Here is a 23193-nt window from a genome sequence, read left to right on the forward strand (position 1 = left end):
ACAACCTGGACCTTAATGACACATTTTACCATTTTTGTCTATACTCAAACACTTGACTTAAACCCGTGTAACCATAGCACAATTAAATGTCCATGTTCAGGTGGACACGCAACTAATTTCATTAAACACTTAGTGTCAAAATGGCGGAAAGTAATTTAGAATTAAGCCACAGCAGAGACAGCATGATTTAATTATGTTCCCACGTCTTCCACTCTTATCCAATTGCAGTGCAGTGCTGGCCCTGTTTTTAAAGCTGTGGCAGTTTGGAAACATTCATTTTGATAATTGCTAACAAACCTAGTGAGCAACACACTATAAAGCTCACTATAAGCGACATGTGATGAGATAGTGGAGTGTTTCAGGTAGGAACACTGGCAGCTACACACACGCTTGGGTTATTTGTCAGTCTAGCTCAGCAGTGTTCATTTGGTCAGCAGTGGGGAGGCTGTCCACTCTCAAAAAGGGTCTATATATATATGGGGGTGGGGAGGCCGACAGACAGACACGGACTCTTTGCAGAGGCCAAGGACCGAACCTGCGACTCTGCATGCAGAGCCCATGCTCTGCCACTGAGCCATCTTGCCTCTCAAAGCCCAGCCACGGAAATGAGCCTTGAAGACCCCTGACTTGCACATGCAACTTTTCCATGCTGCGATTGCCTCCCTGCCTTCCTGATTTGAGGGACAACATCATATGCCCTTTGTCTCACCCGGCAAAAGATGGTTTGTCCTTGCCTTCCAAACCAGCTTCAGTTTAAGGTTTCTGTTCCCAGTTTGCCATCTGCCTACATTTTCCAGGTAGGCAGGTGACAATTATGGAATGTCACAGGAGGGGGAAAGCGGTGTGGCATCGGCAAGAAAAGGATAAAAATGAACAAAGATTTGCACAATATTTGTATCTGCTGGATTTATATCTATAGAGGCACATTCAGACATTATCATCATCATTTGAATGTAACATATTTCATCCTAGTGGGGAAGACTATGACCAGGTGACCTCTTGGTCTGCTGTTCAGGTGCAATTTCAAACCCCCTCTTGCTCTCCCTTCTTTGTTTGTAAACTAGACTTGGACTATACAATCCAGAGGAAGATCTTCTGTAAAGTAGGACACAAGGTTAACCTAGAAAAGAGGAAGGAGCATGCAAACCCAGTGTCCTTCATGGCTCATTCACATAGTCCCTCATGGTTTGAGCATCTGTGCTACGCCACTGTTAATTTTAACCTTGTAATACAGAAGTGGGCAACCTGTGACCTTTCAGATGTTTTGGCCAACAACTCCCATTGCTCTTCTTGGCTATGCAGCTAAGGCTGATGGGGTTGTAGGCAAAAACAGCTGGAGGGTCACAAGTTGCCTACCCCTGCTGTAATGACTAGAAGAGTCACCATTAACTGCCCTTAATTTCACAAATCTGCTTGAAAGTATAACAGTGAAAGCAACGAACACAAAGTCTTATAAAAGAACGATCTAATTTATTGTCCACTAATCTCTAGGTAGCCAGCAGTCTCTTTGGTAATAGTAGAAGCCCTTTCTGTAGACTTGGTGGTCACCAGTAGCTTGTAAATTGCAGCTCTGTATTTCTTTGAGGCGAAGTTGTAAAGAATGGGGTTGATACTAGCACTCAAGTAGAAAAGTTGTAATGCAAAAATATTAAAATATTGGGAGAAATACATCATGTTGGAATTCGTGGGGTTGATGTATATCATCCGACCGATGTGGAAGGGCAGCCAGCAAATTACAAAAGCCAGAACCAACACAACTGCAAAAGGGAGAAAGGAGGAAAAACAATTACTTTTTACCTTGGTGCAGTTGACCAATGTCTTGTTGCAGAGTAGGGTTTTCAGGAGCACTTGAGTGGGGAGGTTGTATACTTCATTTAAATGTTTGGGTAGCCCTTGCACCGGCAAAATGTAGTGAAATTGTCCAACAGGATGGAAAGTACTGTTTCCTGGGAAGGACAGGAGAGCCAGTGTAGCACAGTTGTTAAGAGTCCTGGACTGGGACTCAGGAGATCCAGGTTCTGGTCCCCGCTTGGCTATGAAGTCCACTGAGTGACTACGGCCAATCACTGGATCTCACAACAACCTCACTGGGTTGTTGTGAGGATAAATTTGACAGGAGGAGGACAGTATAAGCCACCATGGGTTCCTTGCAAGAACGAAAAAGCGGAATATAAATAATAGCAATTTGCTTGGGAAGTTACTATTTCTGAGATACCAAAGCTGGGTGGGTGGTTAGAAGTCCTAGGTTAGCCACCAGGGTCAGCTTCTCACAGACTTCTCATGGTGAAAAGAGATGGCTTTTTATACCGGGTTCCACTTAACTGGTAACAAAAGCACTTGAAGGTGCTTCTTTAAATGGATGTGGATGGTTTTTGGCTACTGGTTATAAACTACTGGACATGCTCCTCATTCCTAGATAGGGCTGTAGAGAAAGAGTGGCATGTGTGGAAATATAATCAGTGAGGGATACACTACACAATGCCTTCACTGTTTGAGGTATAGCCGAGCCTCGTCATTTTGTTCCCTTGTGTTAGTGTGCGGGGAACCAAGCAAGATCTGGACCACTGTGCATGGATTGGCAGTTGGGGTGTGGGGGAGGTTAACTCTTCCCACACAGCTGGTTTTTTAATTGAATTCAACCCCACCTTCAGGCAGAGGCTAAAGGAAAAAAACTCCATCGGTGCCAATTAGGCAGGCAGAAGACAGAATCTTTGCATCTAGGAAGGGGTCTAGGCATGGCATCGGTTGGGCCATATTCAGATAAATACCTCTGAAACATGGATGCAACCTGAGGGGTTAGTAGGACCTGCTGAGTGTTTGCCTGCTGCCCATGCTCACTTTTTATATATGTAAATGGATACGACAAAAGCTCTGGTTCTCACTTGTGGCCCTAGAACATCCCACAATCTGAGAAAATGGGGTGTTCCAAGCAATTACTGTGAGTCTCCTGGGGCTTTAGTTGCTATGCAAAGTGTCCCCGTCGGCATCTAGATTTCTTCTTCAGGACTGTGGTGGGTGCTTATTTTCCAGGAGCGCTCTGTGTCAAAGTCCCTTGCAGCTCTCCAGGCCACATAGCGGCTCTTTGCTGCCCATCCAATATGAACAGGTCTGACAGGTGGCCCAGGCAGTGTGCCCTAAGAATGGACTGAGTACCCTTTGGCACTGGGATGAACTTGGCTTTGTATTTGGATTTCATAGCACAGAGGTGGAGAACCGGTGGCCCATGGGCCATTTCTCGGCTTCCCCAGATGGCCGCACCCCTTCCCTTGGCCCCACCCTCTTTCTCCGACCACCACTTGTTTTTTCCTCACCTTTTGCCTGGACCTTCCTCCCTTTCTAAAAGCTTTGATGCCTCCTAAGGCTTAGTGTCAGGAGGAGCTTTAAGGGGAAATACGCTGGTGCTTGTGGTACTTTTAGTTCCACCCCTTTTATCTGTGGCCCCACCTGCCACTGGAACATGAGCCCCAAGCACTTCTCCAAAGTGGAATTGGACTCTTGAGCTGAAGAAGGTTTTGCACCCTCTGCCATTGCTGCCATGCTGGCTATTCTGGAGGCTGAGGGAAGTTCCAGGGTGATGGCAAGAGATGAGGGAAGACTGGTCATGAGGGAAGGAAGAGCATGCTCCCTCCCCCATCATACGATGGCTTTCACTTACCTAACATGCGCAAAGTTTGCTGGTGGTTCCGGTACGATGCCCCCCCAAGATGTGCCTTACTGGCCCGCAGAAGCTCCCTAGCGATTAAGCCATGGAGAATGTAGAGACAGAGACAGGGCAGCACGAAGTAGAGAGTGGTGACCCCGAGCATGGTGCCCAGCAGTCCCGTCTCTTGGGCATACGTGGTGGGGCCACACTCACGTCTGAAGCCGCCATCGCTGGAGATGTTGCCGACCTGCTGGACGCCCACGAGGAACAGGAAGGGTGCAGCGGAGAGTGACGCCACGGTCCAGAGCACCAGCAGCAGGGCCTTCACGCGTCGCTGCGTCACCAGCAGCTTGGCCCGCAGCGGGAAGCAGATGGCGATATAGCGCTCGGCGGTCAGTGCCGTCAGGTGCAGGATGGAGCAGTAGGCACACGCCTCGCCAGACCAGTGCCATACCTGGCACAGCATCGTCCCCAGCACCCAGCGGTCAGGGCGCCAGAGCCGGTACAAGTCGAGTGGCAGCCCCAGGAGGAGCAGCAGCAGGTCGGAGACAGCCAAGCTGCCCAGGTAGAGACTGGTGGTGTTGCGCAGCTCTCGGGAGTAGCTTGTCACCACCACGGTCAACACGTTGCCACCCACACCGAGGACCAGTAAAGCCAGGCAGACGGCAGTCACTGGGATGAGCAAGCGCAGGGGCAGCAAAGGGCACAGGTACTCGTTGCAGGATGGCAGCATCCATGCTTCCGTGTTCTGCTCTTGACATGCGGACAGGCTGCTGATGTTGCTCGAACCCATGCCGCAGGCAGCACTGCAGACTGCCTCCCTGTTGCTGTTACAGAACACCCGGAGCGGCTGCGGGCATGACAGAATCTGATCGGTCCTGTATGTAAGGCGTCAGCACCGGGTTTCAGCTGCTCTCAGGCATTCCTTTCCGAGCTCTGCCTTTTGCTCTGGGCTGGAAGATGTAGTGTCTGTGCTCCAGTCCTAGACTGATGGAAACACATAACCCTGAAAAGATAACTCCTCCCAAGTTGCTTTAGCACCAGCTCTTGACAGAGCCTTATATCTTTGCAAGAGGTGGGGCTTTTGTGAAGCAATTAAACCCCACCACTTCCACCAAAAAAAAAAAAAAGGCTGCTGATGCAGAGGTGATTAAAGCCATACACACCATGGGTAACTAAGATAAAGAGTCTTGTGGCCCCTGAAAGACTCATTTCCTACAGCCTACACTTGGTTAAGTAGAGTCAACTTCATCAGATATATGAGGTGTTGTCCTCAGTTGGCTGCTGACCGCCAGACAGGAAGAGGGAGCTGACAAACAATAGGGCCAAATATGAGAAATACAGTACGGGTCAAGATAAATACAGTGTGCACAAGATAAGCACAACTACCATTCACAAGAGCAATCGCCATCACCACCGATAACACACAACATATCTTTGATGTGCGCATTCACAGCTATTGTATTAGGTGTGTGTGCTTGGTCTGTTTTCAGGCGAACATTCTTTTATCTTATGTACAATGTTGTATTTATAAGGTTTTGATTTATGAAGGTATAGAGATGTAATAAATGAAATAGAACCATATGTATCACAAGATACCATTGCCTTGATTCAGGCTTAAAGCAATAGAATCAAACTTCTTGGCAAGTTCTGACTCTTCACTTTCATGCTGGAGACACTCGCTGCAGACATGCAGCAACTCTGAGGTCAATCAGCCTTGGAAATGTTCTCCCACTGGTTTCTGATAATTGCCATATTTATGTCCAGCTCAGTCCCTTGTGCAGAGGCACGCCTGGTCAACCTAAGCACATGATCGCGGGGCTTGCATCAGAAGGTGGCCCAGTGAATGAGCCCTGAAGGTGTGATAAGGTCCTGCGCTAGTGTTGCCTTGTAGGAGGACAGAACAGGCATTTGGGGTTGCTGCAGCATCCAGTCTCTGCGTTTCCATCTGTTATCTGACCCATTGTGGCTGCTGCGTATGTGTGCCTGTGCAGGGGGCTACTTGTGGCTGCCATCTCAGATGGCAGTGATCACTGGAAGCAAAAGCCCCTGTTCTCAGCTTGCCAATTTGATTATGGGGACAGACCCATATATCTAACCATAGGGTGCCTTGCTAAGCTTAGCTGTCCTGGTCCCCAGTCTATTTCCTATTCCTAAATCTTTTCCACAGAAGCCATTGGTGCTAATGCAATGGCACTTTGCTAGCTTAATTGTCATGCAGGGAGCTAGAGAAGAAAAGACTGACTCTCCCCTTTGCACACACTGCAATTCCCCTTTACAAGAACTCTCTCCCTGCATGGCCAGACTTACAAAAACGCTTTCCATTGGTGTGGGCTGGTCTGAGGCAGAGTGCAAAATAATTGAATAATTCATCTTGTTTGAGACTGCTTGAATGAGAAAAGAATTTTTTGTCTTTGCCTCCTGTGAAATGGAAATAAATTGTAGGAATGCTTTCTATATTTTGATATAGAGATGCTGTGGATGGGAGTGCCCTAATTCCCAGCAGCATAGGCATGGAAAAAAAATCTCAGACTGAACATCACTGCAGCAACAAGGGCTTCTACTACCTCCTGTGCCCAACTCAGCCTGAGCCAGAGGACCCTTAGACCATGCTGGAAACAAGGGCCCAAACTCTCACCCTCTGAGTCAAAGCACTAGCCCTGAAACCTTCAACAGTAGCAATAACCAAGACAAAAGCTCTAGACTGTGTCTCAAGAGCAATTGGAATGAGCGCACACATTGATCTGGAGTAGGCTGTAAGTTTATTTACTGAAAGGGAGAAGAGATATCATACAAAGAACCAGAGCAAGGTTTGGAAACAGTACTTATAGGGCAAAACAACAAAAGCGATGTAAGCTGCCTGTAAGTATCACAGCCCTCATCTTTCTTAGAACTGGGTCTCCAAGAGCTGGCTGTCCAAACCAGACAATGGAAAGGGCAAACCAAAACCAGACAAAGACATCTTTTTGCCCACTAGTTTTGTTCCCCCAAAGCTTGTAGCAAATCTGAGGTGATCTCTATGAGCCAATCATGAGCTAGCTGGAAACAATCTACCCAGGTTTTTGGGTGGCTCAGGGACAGAAGGTTCCCACTTACTCAGCTGAACCAGCCAGGAATGATATAGGATATCACACACACATATAATGCATAGCTGCAGCCCCAGACCGAATGGAAGCCTTACAGGTTGCTAAAACTCAAGAAAAATGATTTAGGATCCTATATGCATTTTACACAGATTTCTGTCCTATGGACCCAACACCCAAATCTGTAAATTCCTAGCAATGACCCTCTTTATTGACCTTGCACCCACTAAAAAGAAAGTACACACCATGAACAATTATTCAAGCAATCCCTTAGTGTTCTAAGGTAGCCACTAATGCATTGCCAAAAAAGGAGGAAACATAGCACCAAGAGGGCAAAAAGTGTGTGTGTGTGTGTGCAAATCCAGAGGTAATTACAACAATTTAAATGCAATAAAACACCCTAGTGGAGAAGTTTGTGAGCAGCTGGCCTGTGTGCCCTCATAATCTGCTGTTCAGGTACAATTGCAAAGCCCCTGTACCTTTCCCTTCTTGTGGATCTTTATGTTTAAAGGAGAACTGGGCTGGACCTTCAAAATGGAGGGCAGTCCATTTTCAGACAGAGGACTGTCTTCTGTAAAGTAGGATACAGAGTCTTCCTTAACAGCTCCAGTCCCTTGGTTCCCCACAAATTAATATTCACTTAAAATATCAGCATTTTGGCACTTAAAAGACATGAGAGAGATTCAGTGACCACTAAAGCATTAGTCTTATTAGCAAGAAATATTTAGATCTCTTTTGGAAGCTACTGGAAATGATATAATTATCTCATTAACTGGGTTTCCTAGACAGATTTGTGTTGATTAGCTGAGGTGAAATATCTCAAATACTTGGCAAGGTTCTTAATGTAATTTTAGTATGCTTAGTGTCTTAATAATAAGATTATGGTTAAAGGATGGGAAAATAATATTCAAAGCTGTCTGTGGGAAGGAAGCAGTAAATCAAATAATACATTTTAATAAAATAATGCATGTTTGCTATTGTATACTGTGAGGTCATATTTAAATTTTATAATTTTGATAAGGAGTGCTTCATTCTACTTCACCAAAAAGTGTGTGTGTGTTCATGTACATATGTGTGAGTGCATATGGCAAAGGAAACCCTCTAAACACTTCATGGAGAACAAATCCAGAAAATCTTGCCTCGTTTTGACCCAGAGGAATCATGAAAAGCTGCAACCCAGATCAGTTAACAAGTGGCAGGGAGAGGGTGCCTCTCTGTATACCTGCCAGCTGGTTGGTTAATATATAAAGTGGCCTGGTCAACTCGCTTTTTGCTGCTTCTTAGGAGGTGGTGGGAGCAGCAGCAAAAAGCATGCCTAGGGTGCAGAATGCAGCTTGGAGGAGGTGATGTGGATGACAAGTGAGAAACACCTCCCTCTGCACCACCAAACTTTGACCCAGATGTCCTTAGAGCAGGGGTCTCAAACTCAACTTACCTGGGGGCCGCTGGAAGTAGAGGCTGGGTGAGGCTGGGCGGCATCAAGTATTCCACCACCGCGGTGGTGGTGGGCCGCTCATTTCGCGGCCGGCCCAGGTGCCGCCGGCGCTTTGAAGGCTGCAGGGCCCCTCCCCATCCCGGCAACTGGCCCACGGGCCGCGGGTTTGAGACCCCTGCCTTAGAGTTATATTCACTCACTGAAAGAAAAACCCTTTGGAAAAATGTAACTCAGCATTATGCGTTGAAGTCAGCCTGATTTGATTCTGCATAAACATGCTTTGGATTCTGCTAAAGGTCTGGACCGTTAATAAAATGATTCAGATGCCAAAGTGTCCACACCAGCTTTGGGAGTTGAGCAAGGAAAGAAAGTTTCTTCAGAAGAACCAAGAGATGCCACCACAGCTGCATTTCTTGAAATGAAGACCTGTTGTTGAAAGGAAGGGATTGGGTGGCTGTCCAGAAATGGTAGCACACACCAGAAGAAAGACTGCTCAGCTAAGCTTTACTTTGACTACAAGAATTCATCTTTTGTTGAAGAGGAAAATTCCAAGAGATCCAAAGTCCGGGGAATGCATGGCTTTCCTGATGTGGTTGGATCTGCAACTACCATCAGCCCTAGGCAGCACAGCCAAGGAGGAACACTGGGAGCTGCAGTCTGGAAGACCACACCAAACCTGCTGTAACACAACTTTCCCCAACTTGGTACTCTCCAGATGTGTTGATGTACAACTCCCACCATCCCCAGACAGCACAGCCATGCTTATTGGCATCGATGGGAGTTGTAATCCACACACCTAGAGGGCACCAATTTGGGAAAGGCTGGTGTATAGCACAAAACAAATATAACTAGTCTGGATATAAGTGAGGGTATAGTAGATAAATTTTAACAGACTGCATCATGTTTGATTAAATCAATAATATCTTTTAAAATGCTTCACGGAGTCCTAAAGTGAACAAGAAGCCAGTAAAGCTCCTTCAAAGATACCTCGTCTGATTAGTCCTGCCTCTTCACCCTCCACTTCGGTATCAGTGCAAGGTTTTGCCCTACATGCATCTCTTCACATTCACTTACACATTTTCTTACTCTTTTGCCATTTATTACTGGCTCAGCAATGATCACATAATTTTGGAGCTCTTCGGAGTCTGCCATTCATTTCCCCCAAAGTATTGACCATCTCTATGTGGTGCCAGATCATTGATAAATAAATTAAATAGCACTGGTGCAATGCAGACCTTTGCATTGGAGAAAAGCTGGAATAACACCACTGCAACTGAATCTGTAGGATACCACATATGGGTTCATAGAAACATAGAAACAGAGCGAGTCAGAAGAGGTCTCCCGAACCATCTAGTCTGACCCCCAGCTCCAGCTGGCTCCGCTCACGTAATGCCCACCATGTGTATGTCCAGCCTATCCTTGAACACCCTCACCGATGGGGCCTCAATGACCTCTCGTGGAAGCCCATTCCACACACTCGGGGTCCTAATGGTCAGGAAGTGCTTCCTGGCATCCAAATGGAACCTTGGCTCCCTGAGCTTTGCTCCGTTGGAGCACATCCTGCCTTCCTCTGCAGGGGAGAACAGGTCTCTACCCATCTCCATGTGACATCCCCTCATATACCTGTATGCCATCAACATATCCCCTTGAGTCTCCTCTTCTCCAGGCTGAAGAGACCCAGTTCCCTCAGTCTCGCCTCATACCCCATCCCCTGCAAACCGGTCACCAACCTTGTGGCCCTACGCTGCACTGACTCTAACCAGGCTACTGTATATCCTTTCTGTAATGAGGGGCCCAAAACTGAGCACAATACTCCAGTTGCGGGCATACCAGAGTCATATAGAGTGGTGGTAATACCTCTCTCGATCTAGAAGCCACACTTCTGGCTATGCAACCAACGGTGGCATTTGCCTTCTTTACCACCGCATCACACTGCTGACTCATGTTTAGCCTGCAGTCAACCAGTACCCCGAGGTCCCTTTCACAAATGCTGCTCTCCAGCTACTTGTCCCCTAACCTGTACTTATGATACCTATTTCTATGCCCCAAGTGCAAAACCTTGCACTTATCCACATTGAATGCCATCCTGTTGTCTCCTGCCCACTTCCATAGGCTGTCCAGATCCTTTTGGATCTGGAGTACCTGCTCCTCAGTTGTGGCCACTGCTCCAGTTTTAGTATCATCTGTGAATTTGATCAGCAGACTGTTCACCCCTTCTTCCATGTCATTTATGAAAAGATTAAACAGAATCGGCCCCAGGAGAGAGCCCTGGGGCACCCCGCTTGTCACTGGCCACCATCCTGATGATTCCCCACTAATGGTTACCCTCTGCTTTTGGTCAGTCAACCATGCCCTAATCCACTGGACAGTGCTTTGGTGTATCCCAAAACTCCACCAGGATATCATGGGGTATTTTGTCAAAGGCCTTGCTGAAATCCAGGTATACCACATCCACTGCATCCCCTTCATCTGCCCATCTTGAAACTTGTCATAGAATTCCACAAGGTTTGTCTGGCAGGACCTGTTTTTGCGGAAGCCGTGTTGTATGGCTGTCAGCCTCCCTTCCCTATCTAGCATCACTAGATCTCTCTCTATTATGAGCCTTTCCATTGTTTTTCCTACAATGGATGTAAGGCTAACAGGTCTGTATATGTCCCATGTCCCTTCTACTACCATTTTTGAAAATTGGGACCACTGATGCCACCCTCCAGTTTTCTAGAACTTTACCCGTTCTCCACGAGGCCTCAAAAATGGAGACCAGCGGGTGTGAGAGAACCCCTGCCAACTCTCTAAGTCAGGGGTCTCAAACTCGTGGCCCGCGGGCCAATTGCTGGGACGGGTGGGGCATGGGGGAGGGGCCCTGCGGCCTTCAAAGCGCCGGCGGCACCTGGGCCGGCCGTGGGATGAGCGGCCCACCACCATCGCAGTGGTGGAATACTTGATGCGGCCCAGCCTCACCCAGACTCTGCGTCCAGCGGCCCCCAGGTAAGTTGAGTTTGAGACCCCTGCTCTAAGTACTCTCAGGTGTAACCCATCAGGGCCTGGTGCCTTTGTAATGTCCAGTGCCATGAGGAGCCCCTTGACTTCAAGAGGGGTGACTCTAATCTGTGCCCCAGCCTTATCTAATCTCCTGTGTGGATATCCCCCGTCCTGCTTTGGGGAGAACACAGAGGCAAAATAGTCATTTAGCATCTGTGCCTGTTCCCTCATATCAGTCACTGGATCTCCTTCCTCCTTATTTAGTGGTCCCACCACTTGTCTCCCCTTCCTCTTCCTATTTACATGCTGAAAGAAGCCCTTTTTGTTGCTCTTGATATTCTTGGCAAGTCTGAGCTCATAATCAGACTTAGCCTTGTGAAGAATCCTTCTGCAATGGGCCTCCTCCTCCTGGTATACCCTTTTGTCTATTTGCCCCAGTACCCATTTCTTATGGAGGTTCCTCTTTCATCTAATCCCTCTAACCACCTCCTTTCGCATCCATGGCGGCACTCTCCTCCGCCTCGCCACCTTACTGACTAGAGGTATCGTCAAGGCTTGCGCCTCCAAAACCTCCCTTTTGAGTGCCATCCACCCCTCCTCAACTCGCTTACCTTCCAGTAACCTATCCCAGGAGACTTTCCTCAGACTGGCCTTCAGTTGGCCAAAGTTGGCCCTCTTGAGGTCCCAGCTTCTAGTGTTCGACCTGCTGCACATCCCCAGTCCCCTGATCTCAAAGCAAAAGATGGAGTGATCACTCGCATCCAGAGCTCCCCTAATCTGTACTTCATCTATCAGGTTCCCATTAGTCCAAGTACCTATTCCATTCTCTTCACCACAAATGGAAAGGCCAGTAGCTGGTCCTGCAAAATGGAGCAGAGGAGAATTGTTGAAGTCATCTAAGGTCTGATGGACCTCATGGAAACCTTTCCTCGCCTTAAAACATTGCTTATGCGGACATCTTGTAGCCCTGTGCAAAAACACATTAATAGGCAAAAGCCACTAAAGCTCCCGGTGCCTTACCCATCAGCAACTTAGACACACATCCTTTCTTACCAAAGAACCCTAGTCCTTGGCTGCCACCTTGTGGCTTTGTGCATAAGACTAGGGATACTACCAGAAGGTCCAGATTTTGTCATCTCCCATTTCCAACTTTTGCATATTTCACCACTGCTGCTTTTTTCTTACTAGGAAAAATCATTTAAAGAGTAAAGGATGGAATATCTGCACAATGTCTCTTCATTGATACTGCTAGAAGCTCTCCATCTGGAAGCACCTTGGCTTATTTCAGCTTTTTGTGAATCCACCCATCGGCAGGTCTGGCTAAATGGTTGTCTTTATGAGCAGGACCCCTGTTGCCATCTTGTGGCTTTGTGCAATAGCATCAGACATAGAAGCACAGGCTTGATCGAACCGAGAATTCTTGGTGGCTGGACTCCTCTTTTTCTGCACAAATGTAGTGTGACAATCACACAGTTAAAGAGCTAGTATAGTATAGTAGTTGGCGAGCTGGGCTGGGACTCAGAAGGTCTGGGTTCTAATCCCCATTCTGCTATAACATTCCCTGAGTGATTTTGGGCAAGTCGCTGTCACCTCACAGGGTTGTTGTGAGGATAAAATGGAGAGGAAGACTATGCAATCTACCTTCGATTCTGATCTGGTAACACCCTCCCCACCTCTGACTGTTATTAGTACCGGCAGGAAAAAACCCCATTGGTTCCATTGCCGTTGTTCCCTGCCCCAATTTAGCTGTGCTAACAAGGGACATATCAACCCCTTCAGCAGAAGGCCTGTGTACTATTCATATACTGTATCCTTTAACTGCTCCTCTTGAAGGACAACTCTCCTGAAGTACAGGCTTGGAATGTGAGAGGTACCTTTCAGGCAGGACTCACCAGGTACTGACGAAAATATAAAAGAAAATATCAGTTCTCAGTAAGTGGGATATTGGTCAGCAGCAGTGCCATTCGGTCGGTCGCTCCCCCCCACCCCCGAGTTCAAACAACACCCCATCAGGGATTGTTACCTATGATGAAACCGGCACTGATTTCCTCAGGTTCATTTGTATGTGAGCAACAAGCCACCCCAACAACTCACAGGCTATTTTGAGGATCGTTGTGCAATCAATAGGTTATCATGCCATCTGAAACTGGATGACTGACTGCTTCACACATACAAATAATCAGCTACTTAACCTCATGGCAAAAGGGTTAAAAAAACAAAACAAAACCACAGTGCTACAAGGTGAGGGCCAGCAGCCTTCAAGTGGCACTTGGGCGCAACTGGCACTGATGTTGCCACAAGCCGTCTTAGGCGCACTGCAGCCTTTTTCCTTTTGAATATATATATTTATTTTCTTTGGCGATTGTAAAAGCTAGCTTTCGATGGCTCTTGTGATCCCCATTTTAACTCCTATGAACGGTCCCCACGGTATGTTGGAGGGGCTTTCATGGCTGCCCAGGATTTATTTTAATTTAGCAGAGTTATGCAAGTTTCATTCTTCACAGTAGCATAACTGTGAGGGTTTGAAACCTTGGGCAAGGCAGCAGCATCCCACCTCACCCCTGGACATTTCCCCAGCCCAGTCGCCAAATCATTTTCACCCTTTGGTTCCTCTTGACAACTTGCAACATGGTCCTTTTAGTTTACTTGACTGTAGATTAAATCTATATCAGTGTTTTAACAACCAAAATGTGCACTTTGTTTTTCAACTAAAGGTCCGGTGACATGTAGGATTCACCCAGACATTCGGGGAACTTCCAGGTGAGGCTTTCATTGTACAAGCACTGCCCAAGTTCAGATAACATAACAAACTATGTATTTTTGGTTTTGGGGGGTTTTTTCACCATTTTTAGTCTGCCGCACTGCCTGAACCCTCTCATGGGTTAGGTTCACATGATATTTATTTATTTAAAACTTTTATATGCTGTCCTATATGTGAGACATCTCAGGATGGCTTACAATATTAAAATCAGAATACACTAAAACAATCAATTGCAATATAATAAACCAATAAATAACAAGTAAAAATAAACAATTTAAATCAAAAGCTACTGTTAAAACTGTTAAAATGTTAATTTAAAATAACAATTGAATAAAAAGGTTTTGACCTGGCGCCTATGTGGTCACCACAATTCCCCCCCCCCTTTTTTTTCTCCCATGATCTACCCAACAGTCGATCACATGGTTTCTGTGTTATTGTGGTGTCCCTCCTCCCTGTTCAGGCCTACTTCTGTTGGCATGTAGCCCATCAGCCACCACCTCTGACGTTCAGTCCCTGGTGCAGCAGCCTGACTCTGTTGCCTCCTCCTCCTGCATTGGTCTGCACATAGAGGCTGGATGGCTGGAGCAGCAAGCCCTGATGGTACAGAAAAAAACACAGAACCAACTGTTGTTTCCTATTTGGGTTTCTAAAGGCTAAATTTGTGAAATACCACGACAGGGTTCAGACCACACAGCAGAACAATGGTGACAAGCCATGGTGGTTTTTTATGTGTCTGGCCTTTCATGGAATTGTCTAGAAAGTCCAGACAATCACATCTTCCATTCATTTATTTCCCCCACCACTTTTTTGACTCTTTTCTATCATCAAACTATGTCAAGGAGGGAAAGATGAAATTGTTGCACAGTCTATTTGCTTGGTGGTTCTAGGTTCCATCCATCTGGAAGCCCCCTTAAATAGGAGGCTGAAAATTGCAATAACTCTAACCCATCCTTTAAAAAAATATCCAAAATTGCTCTTTAATTGTTCTTCTTTCCATGCTGAGTACAAGAACATTGAATTCTGTTCTTCATTTCAGAGATGTCCTGTCAGGTTTAGAGAGATGGGTATTTTAGCAAGATATCTACTGTTTTCTATTACCACATTTCCCCCAGTAAATTGGATTTTAGAAGATTTCCATATGTTTATCACAGCTATTGCAGGTGTCTAGCCTACAATTTTCCACTTCTTAGGGTACAGTACCATGGCCTTCAGACTTGGATTGGAGCTGCAGAGTGGTGTCAATTCCAATTGGTGCTTCAGGCTCTTTCCCTTCCCCTCGCCAGACCAAGTGGCCAAAAACAGCCCTGAAGGTGTCCTGTGCCGTGGAAGCAGAGATCACCACCATCGTGCCTCATGCCTTGTGCTGGAAGCTTGTAAGCCTCTGAGCATTGTGCCTTTACTCTTGCTGTCTGGGTGAAATGCTAATTTCACTGGAATAAATGGGAACTTTTAAAGCAGCTTCTAAACATGAAATCAGTGCATTGGTCTTCTCCAGTTCTTTCTTTTTCAGCATTAAAACTCCTCTTTGGTAGCTTAATACAATAGAGAGGAGTCATTCAAATGCACGGTTATAAGTGAATGTGTAAGCAAAACGCTTGAAATAATAAGCATGCACTCTCTCAGGTAGCTTGGAACTCAGGGTATTTGGAAAAAAAGAATATTTCTTTTCTTGTTTAGTGTCTTGCTTTGCCTTACCTACTTTCTGCTTCATGAATTAATTTTTATATGAAAAGATGTATCAAGCTGAAGTTATTGCATTTCAAAGGCTTGCAAGCCTTGCCTTCTGTTGCCTACATTTAATTCAATTATTGGCGGGTGGGCAGATACACTACTGTTATTTTAAACTTGGGCGGGGCAGGAAGGCAACATCAGAAAGAAAATGAAGGATGGGCAGAGGAAGAAAAGATTTGCCTTCTACCCCAGTGGAGCTCAAACCAACTCCTGCTATAATCAGCAATACAGCTCATAATGGCCTGCTCCACACAAGCCCATTATTTACATAATAATGCAACTAAATTTGGGCCACAATCCTATTGGCATTTGTTGTGTTCAGTTTAGAATGGTTGTAATTTACTACTTGGACAGCAGAGAATGAGGTGGCTAGATGGAGTCACTGAGACAGAGAGTTTGAGGTTGGGTGGACTCTGAGGGATGGTGGAGGACAGGAGAGCCTGGAGGAATGTTGTCCATGGGGTCGTGATGGGTGAGGCACGACTTTGTGACTAAACAACAAACAATTTACTACCACTTCTCCTGATCTGCAGGTCTTTATTTATTTATTCGAGTAATTTCCTTATTTCTGTTCAATCAGCAGCAAACTGTCAAGAAAGAACAACAAGAGTGGTTGTTGGCTATGCAGCATACAAAGCAGAAGCAGAAGAACTTGAACACCCAGTATTTTCTAAGAAATACCTATTACTAGATCTTTGCAGGTCCCACAGATTCCACCAAACCACTTCTTATGTTCCCAGTCCTGGGTGAGAGACCTAGCAAAGAACACTAAGCACTGGATGAGTCCTGCAATCTGTTACTTCAGTATCCCTAATCAAGGCACTGGGATGGGAGATCCCTGGAAAACCTTCTGAGGAGAAGCTAAAGCTGCCAATCACAAAACAATGGCCCCCTCCTCCCCTGGTGCTTCCCTTATTTTGACTCCTTTCAGCATAATGTAATGATTTTGTGCCTCTGTACCCTCCAAATCCTGAATCTTCAGGAGTATTTTGATCTGGATTTAGTCTGAATCAGCCTGGGGAGAGGGAGCCCCATTTGATTCAGACATTTTCAGAATCTGTTCAAAACAGCCTGACTCGCTTCAGGATTCAGCCAAATCCTAGACAAATCCCAATACAAAATATAAGGTAAGATAAATAATACGTAATTATTCAAGGGTACTGCAGCCATAATTTCTTCTGTGAGTTGACAGCAAATGGCCAACTGGGACCTCAGATGCTATCTCAGAAACATTATTTGAGACATTGTGTGCAAATATTTTTAGGCCTAATACTTCCTTGGAGATTACATATAATTAATATACCATTCTAGGGATGTTACTCTGTCACATGATAATCTCTGTCTTCTGCTAAATACCAGCAAAATTACATGATCATCATCAAAGTGTGTGCTCTTGATTTAAGTTCAAGCCAAAGGTCACACCATAATTAAGTAGACTGTTTATTAACTAGAAAATGTTAACACTGATGCAAATAGTTCATCTCTGTGGTGGTGTTCTAGGGAATTTCCTGCATGTGGAAGTGGCCCTCATCTTTTACGTCATCAAAGAACTAGCAGGTATTTCTTTTATTTCTATACAAAAAAAGGGATAAATTTAGCCACTCACACTGCACTGGAGTAGGAGGGAGATTACTCTTTCCTTGCAGAGTTTTTCTATCCCAAAGAGTTCCCCCCATGAGCTTGTTATTTGCTCTTTGTGAACCTGTTCCTTGCACTGGGACATACAGGCACCTGGAATGGGAGTACAATGTCAATATATGGGCACTGGAATTGCAGCATGAGCCCATGCAGGTGTAAATATACCTGATCAACTGACTTGAAAATCTAACAAGGATATTGCTGGTAATAGGAAGGAGAGTGAGGTGGCCATTCCTGCAGAAGGGAAACAGCTTTTGGCTTTGCCAAAAAGCAATAAAAAGGAAGGGGAAAGGATGTTGCAGCAAGCCCAGAAGGTATTTCAGGAGCAAGGCTCACTCAAGGTGGTTATGAAACCCGCAGTGGGGAATGTGGGAAGACTGCCAGCTGCTCAAGTTTTTTGGAGATGGCTAGCAATGGCATATGTCCAGTAGCAGCAGTAGCAACAAGGGAATTTTGCAACTATGTGGCAACTTGTCTTCATTCATGATGGGTGTATTCTCCAGGTTCAGATGACAGGAGAACGCATTGCAGTCAAACAACTCATACTGCAAGCCAGAGGTTTTCAGAGTGGTTTATAAGCCAAACTTGACAGACCTATTGCAAGTTTGTCCAGCATCACAATGTGCCTATGAGCATGACATGTGTCATGTAAACCTGTCAACCGCACCTTAAAAATATCATTTGGAAAAACCCACAGGATTGTTGTTTTATGTGACAGTGGAGTTGGGCCAAGCAAGGCTGAGGAGGTAGGTAAAATGGAAAGACAGTGTGGAAGGGTCGATAAAAATGAACACTTATTCAACAAATAGAATTTTTATTTAAATTAGATTTTCCCCTTTGGTTTATCAATCACAGAGAATACATTTTTGTTTGTGGTTTTGTGGACTATGACACAGTGAACCAGAAAAGAACACAACTGGAAAAAAACCCAATAAAAATTCCAGTGTACATCTTCTGTTCCCTTAGTATGAGTTCCACTTATCTAGGAGTAGGCCTCAACTCAGTAGAACTCTACTTAGAACTAAGTAGATGTACATATAGAATTTGGTTGTTGACCTCAAACAATGTTGGGGGTTGGTCATAAGGAAGATCCTATCTGGGAGTATTTAAAGGCATTTGTTCTATAGGTTAAAAAAAAGAAGAAGCATGCACACAGTGTGACAAAGAGAAGCAAATCCTGCTGGTAGGAATGAACCAGTGTAAATAATACTCTATTTAGTTGTAAATTCACATGTTTTAGTGGCATGATTTGTCCTAGAGCCAAGGAAACATATAAAAAGTTTTAAGGGGAAACTCATTTAAATCAACCTTTTGTTTAAATTATTGAGTGAAATCAAACCCACCCTGTTACTTTCAAGTAGTCAAAAATACCTTTTGATATCGTGTGAATGCTTTGCTGTTATTGTTCCTAAATGTTATGTGTGTACGGGGGTGTATGGATGCTTTTAAAAGCCCGTGTAAGAAAACAAGTTAACTTGCTTTTGAAATCTAGAAAGTTGGACAGTGTGATGCAGGTAATAGTAGGGAAGACACGGACACGGGAATTCCAGATCCAATCCTTGCTGCACCCTTTCCTAATCTGGTGCCCTCCAGCTATCCTTGCGGGGCTGCTGGACGTTGTAGTCGGGAAAGCACTGGGTTGGAGCACGCTCATCTGCTTAATATGAAGCTTTAGCCGCTTTCCAGGAACACATTTAGGATTATTTGACCAATTGAAATGTGAACTCTGTGAGCGTTAATGTAAAGCAACAAGGACTTAAATAATACTATGATGAAGCCTGAAGAATAAATAGTTTTACTGTCGGATTTATCATGAAAATGCAAAAACGGGCCGTATGGACCATTCTCCAATAAACGTATATTATTAAGCTTAATACACGTTTTCGTTTATCGAAAAGACAGATGCAGCATCGTGAGTCTCATGATAAACTCGACCAGACAGAACTTCTCATGAGTAATTCGCGCGTGAGAAGTTGTCGGCTCCCGCGCCACCCGCTAGGATCAGCACTCAGCTGCGAGCGCAGCAGCCGGCGCACGCGGTGGGCGGGGCGGGCGCTGGCGCAGACCATAAGACGAGTCGTCATGCCAGCTACAGACTCTTCCTCTGGCGGAGCAAGGGCAAGGTTGCCCTCTCCAAACATGGCCGCCTCTGCCTCGATTAGACTTTCCTACAGCAAAGCAAGGTACGGCGATAGACTTTCCTTCTCATCTCGGACGGCAGCGTCGCTCCACTGTGGGTCGGGTATCCCCACACGGTCAGCTTTGTATGTAAGAACGTGACATGCAGCTTCGACGTTCGTAAAAGCGGGACGCCACCATAAAGCGAGTGCCTCTCTGTTCCTTGACATTTCTGTAGGGTAAGCCCATATAGTTTGCACAAGAACTTACATCGGAGAGGCAAGTCCCATTTTTTGTTTAAGCGTTACCATACACCATAAGCATTTAAAGTTCGGCCAGGTGAGGAGCTCTAATTTTTATCTCTAGGTTTGTACGTATCCGCACGGGTCCGGCCCGTGTAGGAAGTGACATAGGAATAGGATGTGTCGGTGGGCCACGCAACTGCTTTGGAGCGTTTAGCCGCGCTGTATGCTGGGAAGCAGTGGGCTAAGTGGGCGGCTCGGCTGGGGAGGGGAGTTGGGTCAGACCAAGGCGCTTCCTGGGACTCTGTGAAGGGACGGAAGGGGGAGTTCGAGATGGATTCACCCTGATGGCGATTGCCGCGGGAGGCCTCGAGTAACCTCCCAGCCCTGGCCAGCCTGGCCCGGCCATGCCCGGCCCAGATGCCCGTGCAAGAGCCCATAGGTAAGAATTGCCGCCTTCGCCGCCGCTCCCGGGTTACGTTGGGTTGAAGCTTCGGGTCTCGGCGCCGAAAGGTAATACGGACCTTTCGCCTCAGCCACCCCTCAGTTGCCTGAGAGAGCGCGGCCCGGCGGGGGTCGCATTGGGAGGAAAGCGCGATGCCTTTGCGGGGAGGGACCCGTCTTCCCTCTCCTCTCACGCTCGAGCACACATTTATTTATTTGTCAGGCGATCTGCTCCAGCAGGCAGCCCTCTCTCCATGGAAACGGGGACCCTTCAAGAAGACCGTGACATGCCTCTCCCAGATTAAGGGGAGGTGGCGGAATTCAAAGGAGAAGTGTTTCCGGAGGGTGGGGAGCGCTACTTTTTCTTTTTTCCTTGCCCCGCAAGGGTGGAGGAGGAACTAGTATGATTTTGGTACGTATTTTTACATGTTTATGGAGAGAGCAGAAAGGAATTCCGATATATTCGGGCACTTCCTTTTCTCTGTTATTTCATGAGAGAAGAGAGGTACTTCCTCCCTTTGAAAAGTTAGAAAATACAGGATAAGGATGGAGGAATCGCTGGTGTCGTCATGAAGATATTCTGTGGCCTTGTCTGGACGATCAAAGGTGTTGGGTTTCTTGCCAAGCTGTCTCCGTAATTCTTAGGCAATAGCTGGTGCATCTCAGTGGCCTGTAAGTACTATAGTTTAGTTACCTGTTTTTTTCTTTCTCCATTTCCTTTATGACTTTTTTAGTGGGGAAATGCAAACCGAGCAATTGTACCTTTATTGTTGGGGATAATCTATTAGGATCATAACACAAAATGGTCTGCTGAAGTGTATTCAAGGGGGTAGCCTCACTCATTTGGCTGTTGCTGAGGTCTTTTTATTTTTACATTTGAGAGACAATCTTCAGTTCAGAGTCTCGGAACATATAAAAAATGAGATCTATTAGTTAAGATGCTAGGACTGTGGCAAATACTCATTTTCCCTGCTGAAAACTTGTGGGGTGTGTGAGAGGTATCTTGCTGAACTTGAAGCAGCAAGATGGATCAGCTGTTTGAGTCAACATTTCAGAGTTGTAGACACCTGTTCAGCACTTGGTTCTGTGCTTACATAAAGAGCTTAATAGTGGATCTTTGGCAAAAACTCACCTAACAAGTATCTGAACTGAGGACAGCCATTGCTATATACTACAAGGATACTGCTATTAGGCTTAGGACCCTTGTATCAGGTATCTTTTACTCTGTGTTGGCCCAGTGTCATATTGTAACTAAAGGAGTTTTGTTAAGCTTTCTCATAGAATTCAAAGTAGTATTGATGCCTCACAATTCTCCTTACTGGCTTCTGTGACAGCTGAACAGAATATTATGACAATTTTATGTGACTTATAGCTTTAGGGTGGCATTGTTTTTCAAAGTACAACTGTTCATATGATTAAATGAATTGCATATAAACTTGGTTGTCCTACCTACAAGCATTCTTTGAAATGTTTTTAAATAGATCATTAGGACTAAAAATGAAATTTGTCTCCTAACAAAAGTGAAAACTGTTTCTCTAAATAGGTAACAACATTAAATTTGGGGTTTTCAGATGTCTCATGAAATAGACAAGGCAGTCTTATGGGGTGAGGGAAAGTAAATCGGAGGCAGAGGAACTCCTTTTCCTGTGCTTTGCCAGAAAGGAGGGGGAGTAACACCCCTTTCAGAGTTACCATGTATGTAGTGTTTTACATTCATCCCCCCCTTGTTTACCTTTCCATATTTTGTTTTGGTACAACTGGAATTGAAATGGATTTAATTGGCAATGTCACTATTTGATGTATACATGATACTAAACAAAGTGAATATGTGAAGTATTTTTATTGTGGCACAAAAGTTAAGTAAGCAAAAACAAACTGGCACTTGTTGGTTTTATAACTGCACATTCCCTCTGCTGTGGCATGGTTAAATAAGCTCTAGTGCAACCTCTTCCTCAACAAGTTGCATACTTTAAGTGGTTAAATGGAGTCCAGCTGTGTGCAATTTCAGTGTCACATGATCTCAGATTAAATGCACCTGTTTCCAAAAGGCCGCAGAGCTTGTTGGACAGTATCATAAAGTCCAAAAAACTGTTAAAGTAACTGTGGTAAAGTTGTGCAGAAAACATCTATCAGGGTTCAGTTATAAAAATAAATAAATCTGAAACTATAAGCATTCTCCAGAGCACCATTAAGTTCATTAATACAACATGGAAAGAATCTGACTCAACTGCAACTACTTAGAGAAGACTGTTCAGAAAAGCACAGTAACCAGGTAAGGAGTATATTAGAGAATCAATAAAAAATCCAGATATGACTTTGAAGGAGGTAGAGAGATCCACATATTTAGAGAAGACCTACTGAAATCAATCTGGCTTTAGTTTTAAATAAAGCAAGTCAGTAAATCTGGAGGGATCCATGAATGGGAGAAGCCATCACTCCGTTGCTCTACAGAGCTGGCCTTTATGGAAGAGTGGTGAGAAGAAAGCCATTGCTGAAAACAAACCCATACTAAAGACAGTTTGGAGTTTGTAAAAAGGCATGTGGGAGGCACAGTGAACATGTAGGAAAAAAGAGGAGACCAAATTGAATTTTTTTGGCTTTGCTGCATAATGCTATGTGAGGCATAATGCCAACATTGCTCTTTGACCAAAGAACATCATCCCCATAGTGATGCTTGGTGGTAGCAGCATCACGTTAAGTGTGGTGCTTTTCCTTGGCAGGGTCTGGGAAACTGGTCAAGATTAAGAGCAATATGGATGGCACCAAATACAGGGCAATTCTAGAGAAAACTTACTTCATTTTATAAGGGACCCGGGATGGGGGCAGAGGTTCACCATCCAGCAAGACTGACCCTAAACACGCAACCAGAGTAAGACTAGATTGGTTTAAAAACAAGAACCTGAATGCATTGGAATGGCATCAAAGTCCAGACCTCAGACTAAGAATCTGTGACAAGACTTGAAAATTGCTATTTATCAAAGGTCCATTGCATCCACATGTACAACACTGATAGACTTCCCCAAGAAAACTTGCATCTGTTTGTGGTGGCTGCTAAGGTGTTTCTATCAAGTATACACAAAACACTCAACACTGAATGTGCAAAATATTTTTATTGTGGC

The 23193-nt window shown here is 45.3% G+C and overlaps 2 protein-coding genes across 7 annotated transcripts in view; one reads left to right on the forward strand and one right to left on the reverse strand.

Moving 5' to 3' along the window:
* Nucleotides 1-1470: 1470 nt before the first annotated feature.
* On the reverse strand, nt 1471-4436 carry MLNR (motilin receptor). Its single transcript, XM_044454621.1, has 2 exons — nt 3656-4436; nt 1471-1757 (listed from the first exon to the last, which is right to left on the reverse strand). The coding sequence occupies exons 1-2, from the start codon at nt 4434-4436 to the stop codon at nt 1471-1473; spliced, it is 1068 nt and encodes a 355-aa protein (XP_044310556.1).
* Nucleotides 4437-19372: 14936 nt separating this feature from the next.
* The window catches only part of AFTPH (aftiphilin), a 36992-nt gene continuing 33171 nt past the window's right edge, over nt 19373-23193 (forward strand). For 2 of the 6 annotated variants that reach the window (XM_044454164.1, XM_044454168.1), the window contains exon 1: nt 19854-20072. The gene's annotated coding sequence lies outside the window, so the exon portion shown is untranslated. Of the gene's footprint in view, nt 19454-19852; nt 20073-20297; nt 20487-20507; nt 20747-23193 lie in introns of those variants that run through there. The other 4 variants (XM_044454165.1, XM_044454167.1, XR_006417005.1 and 1 more) reach the window with 4 other exon arrangements.

Source organism: Varanus komodoensis, unplaced genomic scaffold (assembly GCF_004798865.1).
Source record: "Varanus komodoensis strain SLA01 unplaced genomic scaffold, ASM479886v1 scaffold7_3, whole genome shotgun sequence".
NCBI lineage: Eukaryota > Metazoa > Chordata > Lepidosauria > Squamata > Varanidae > Varanus > Varanus komodoensis.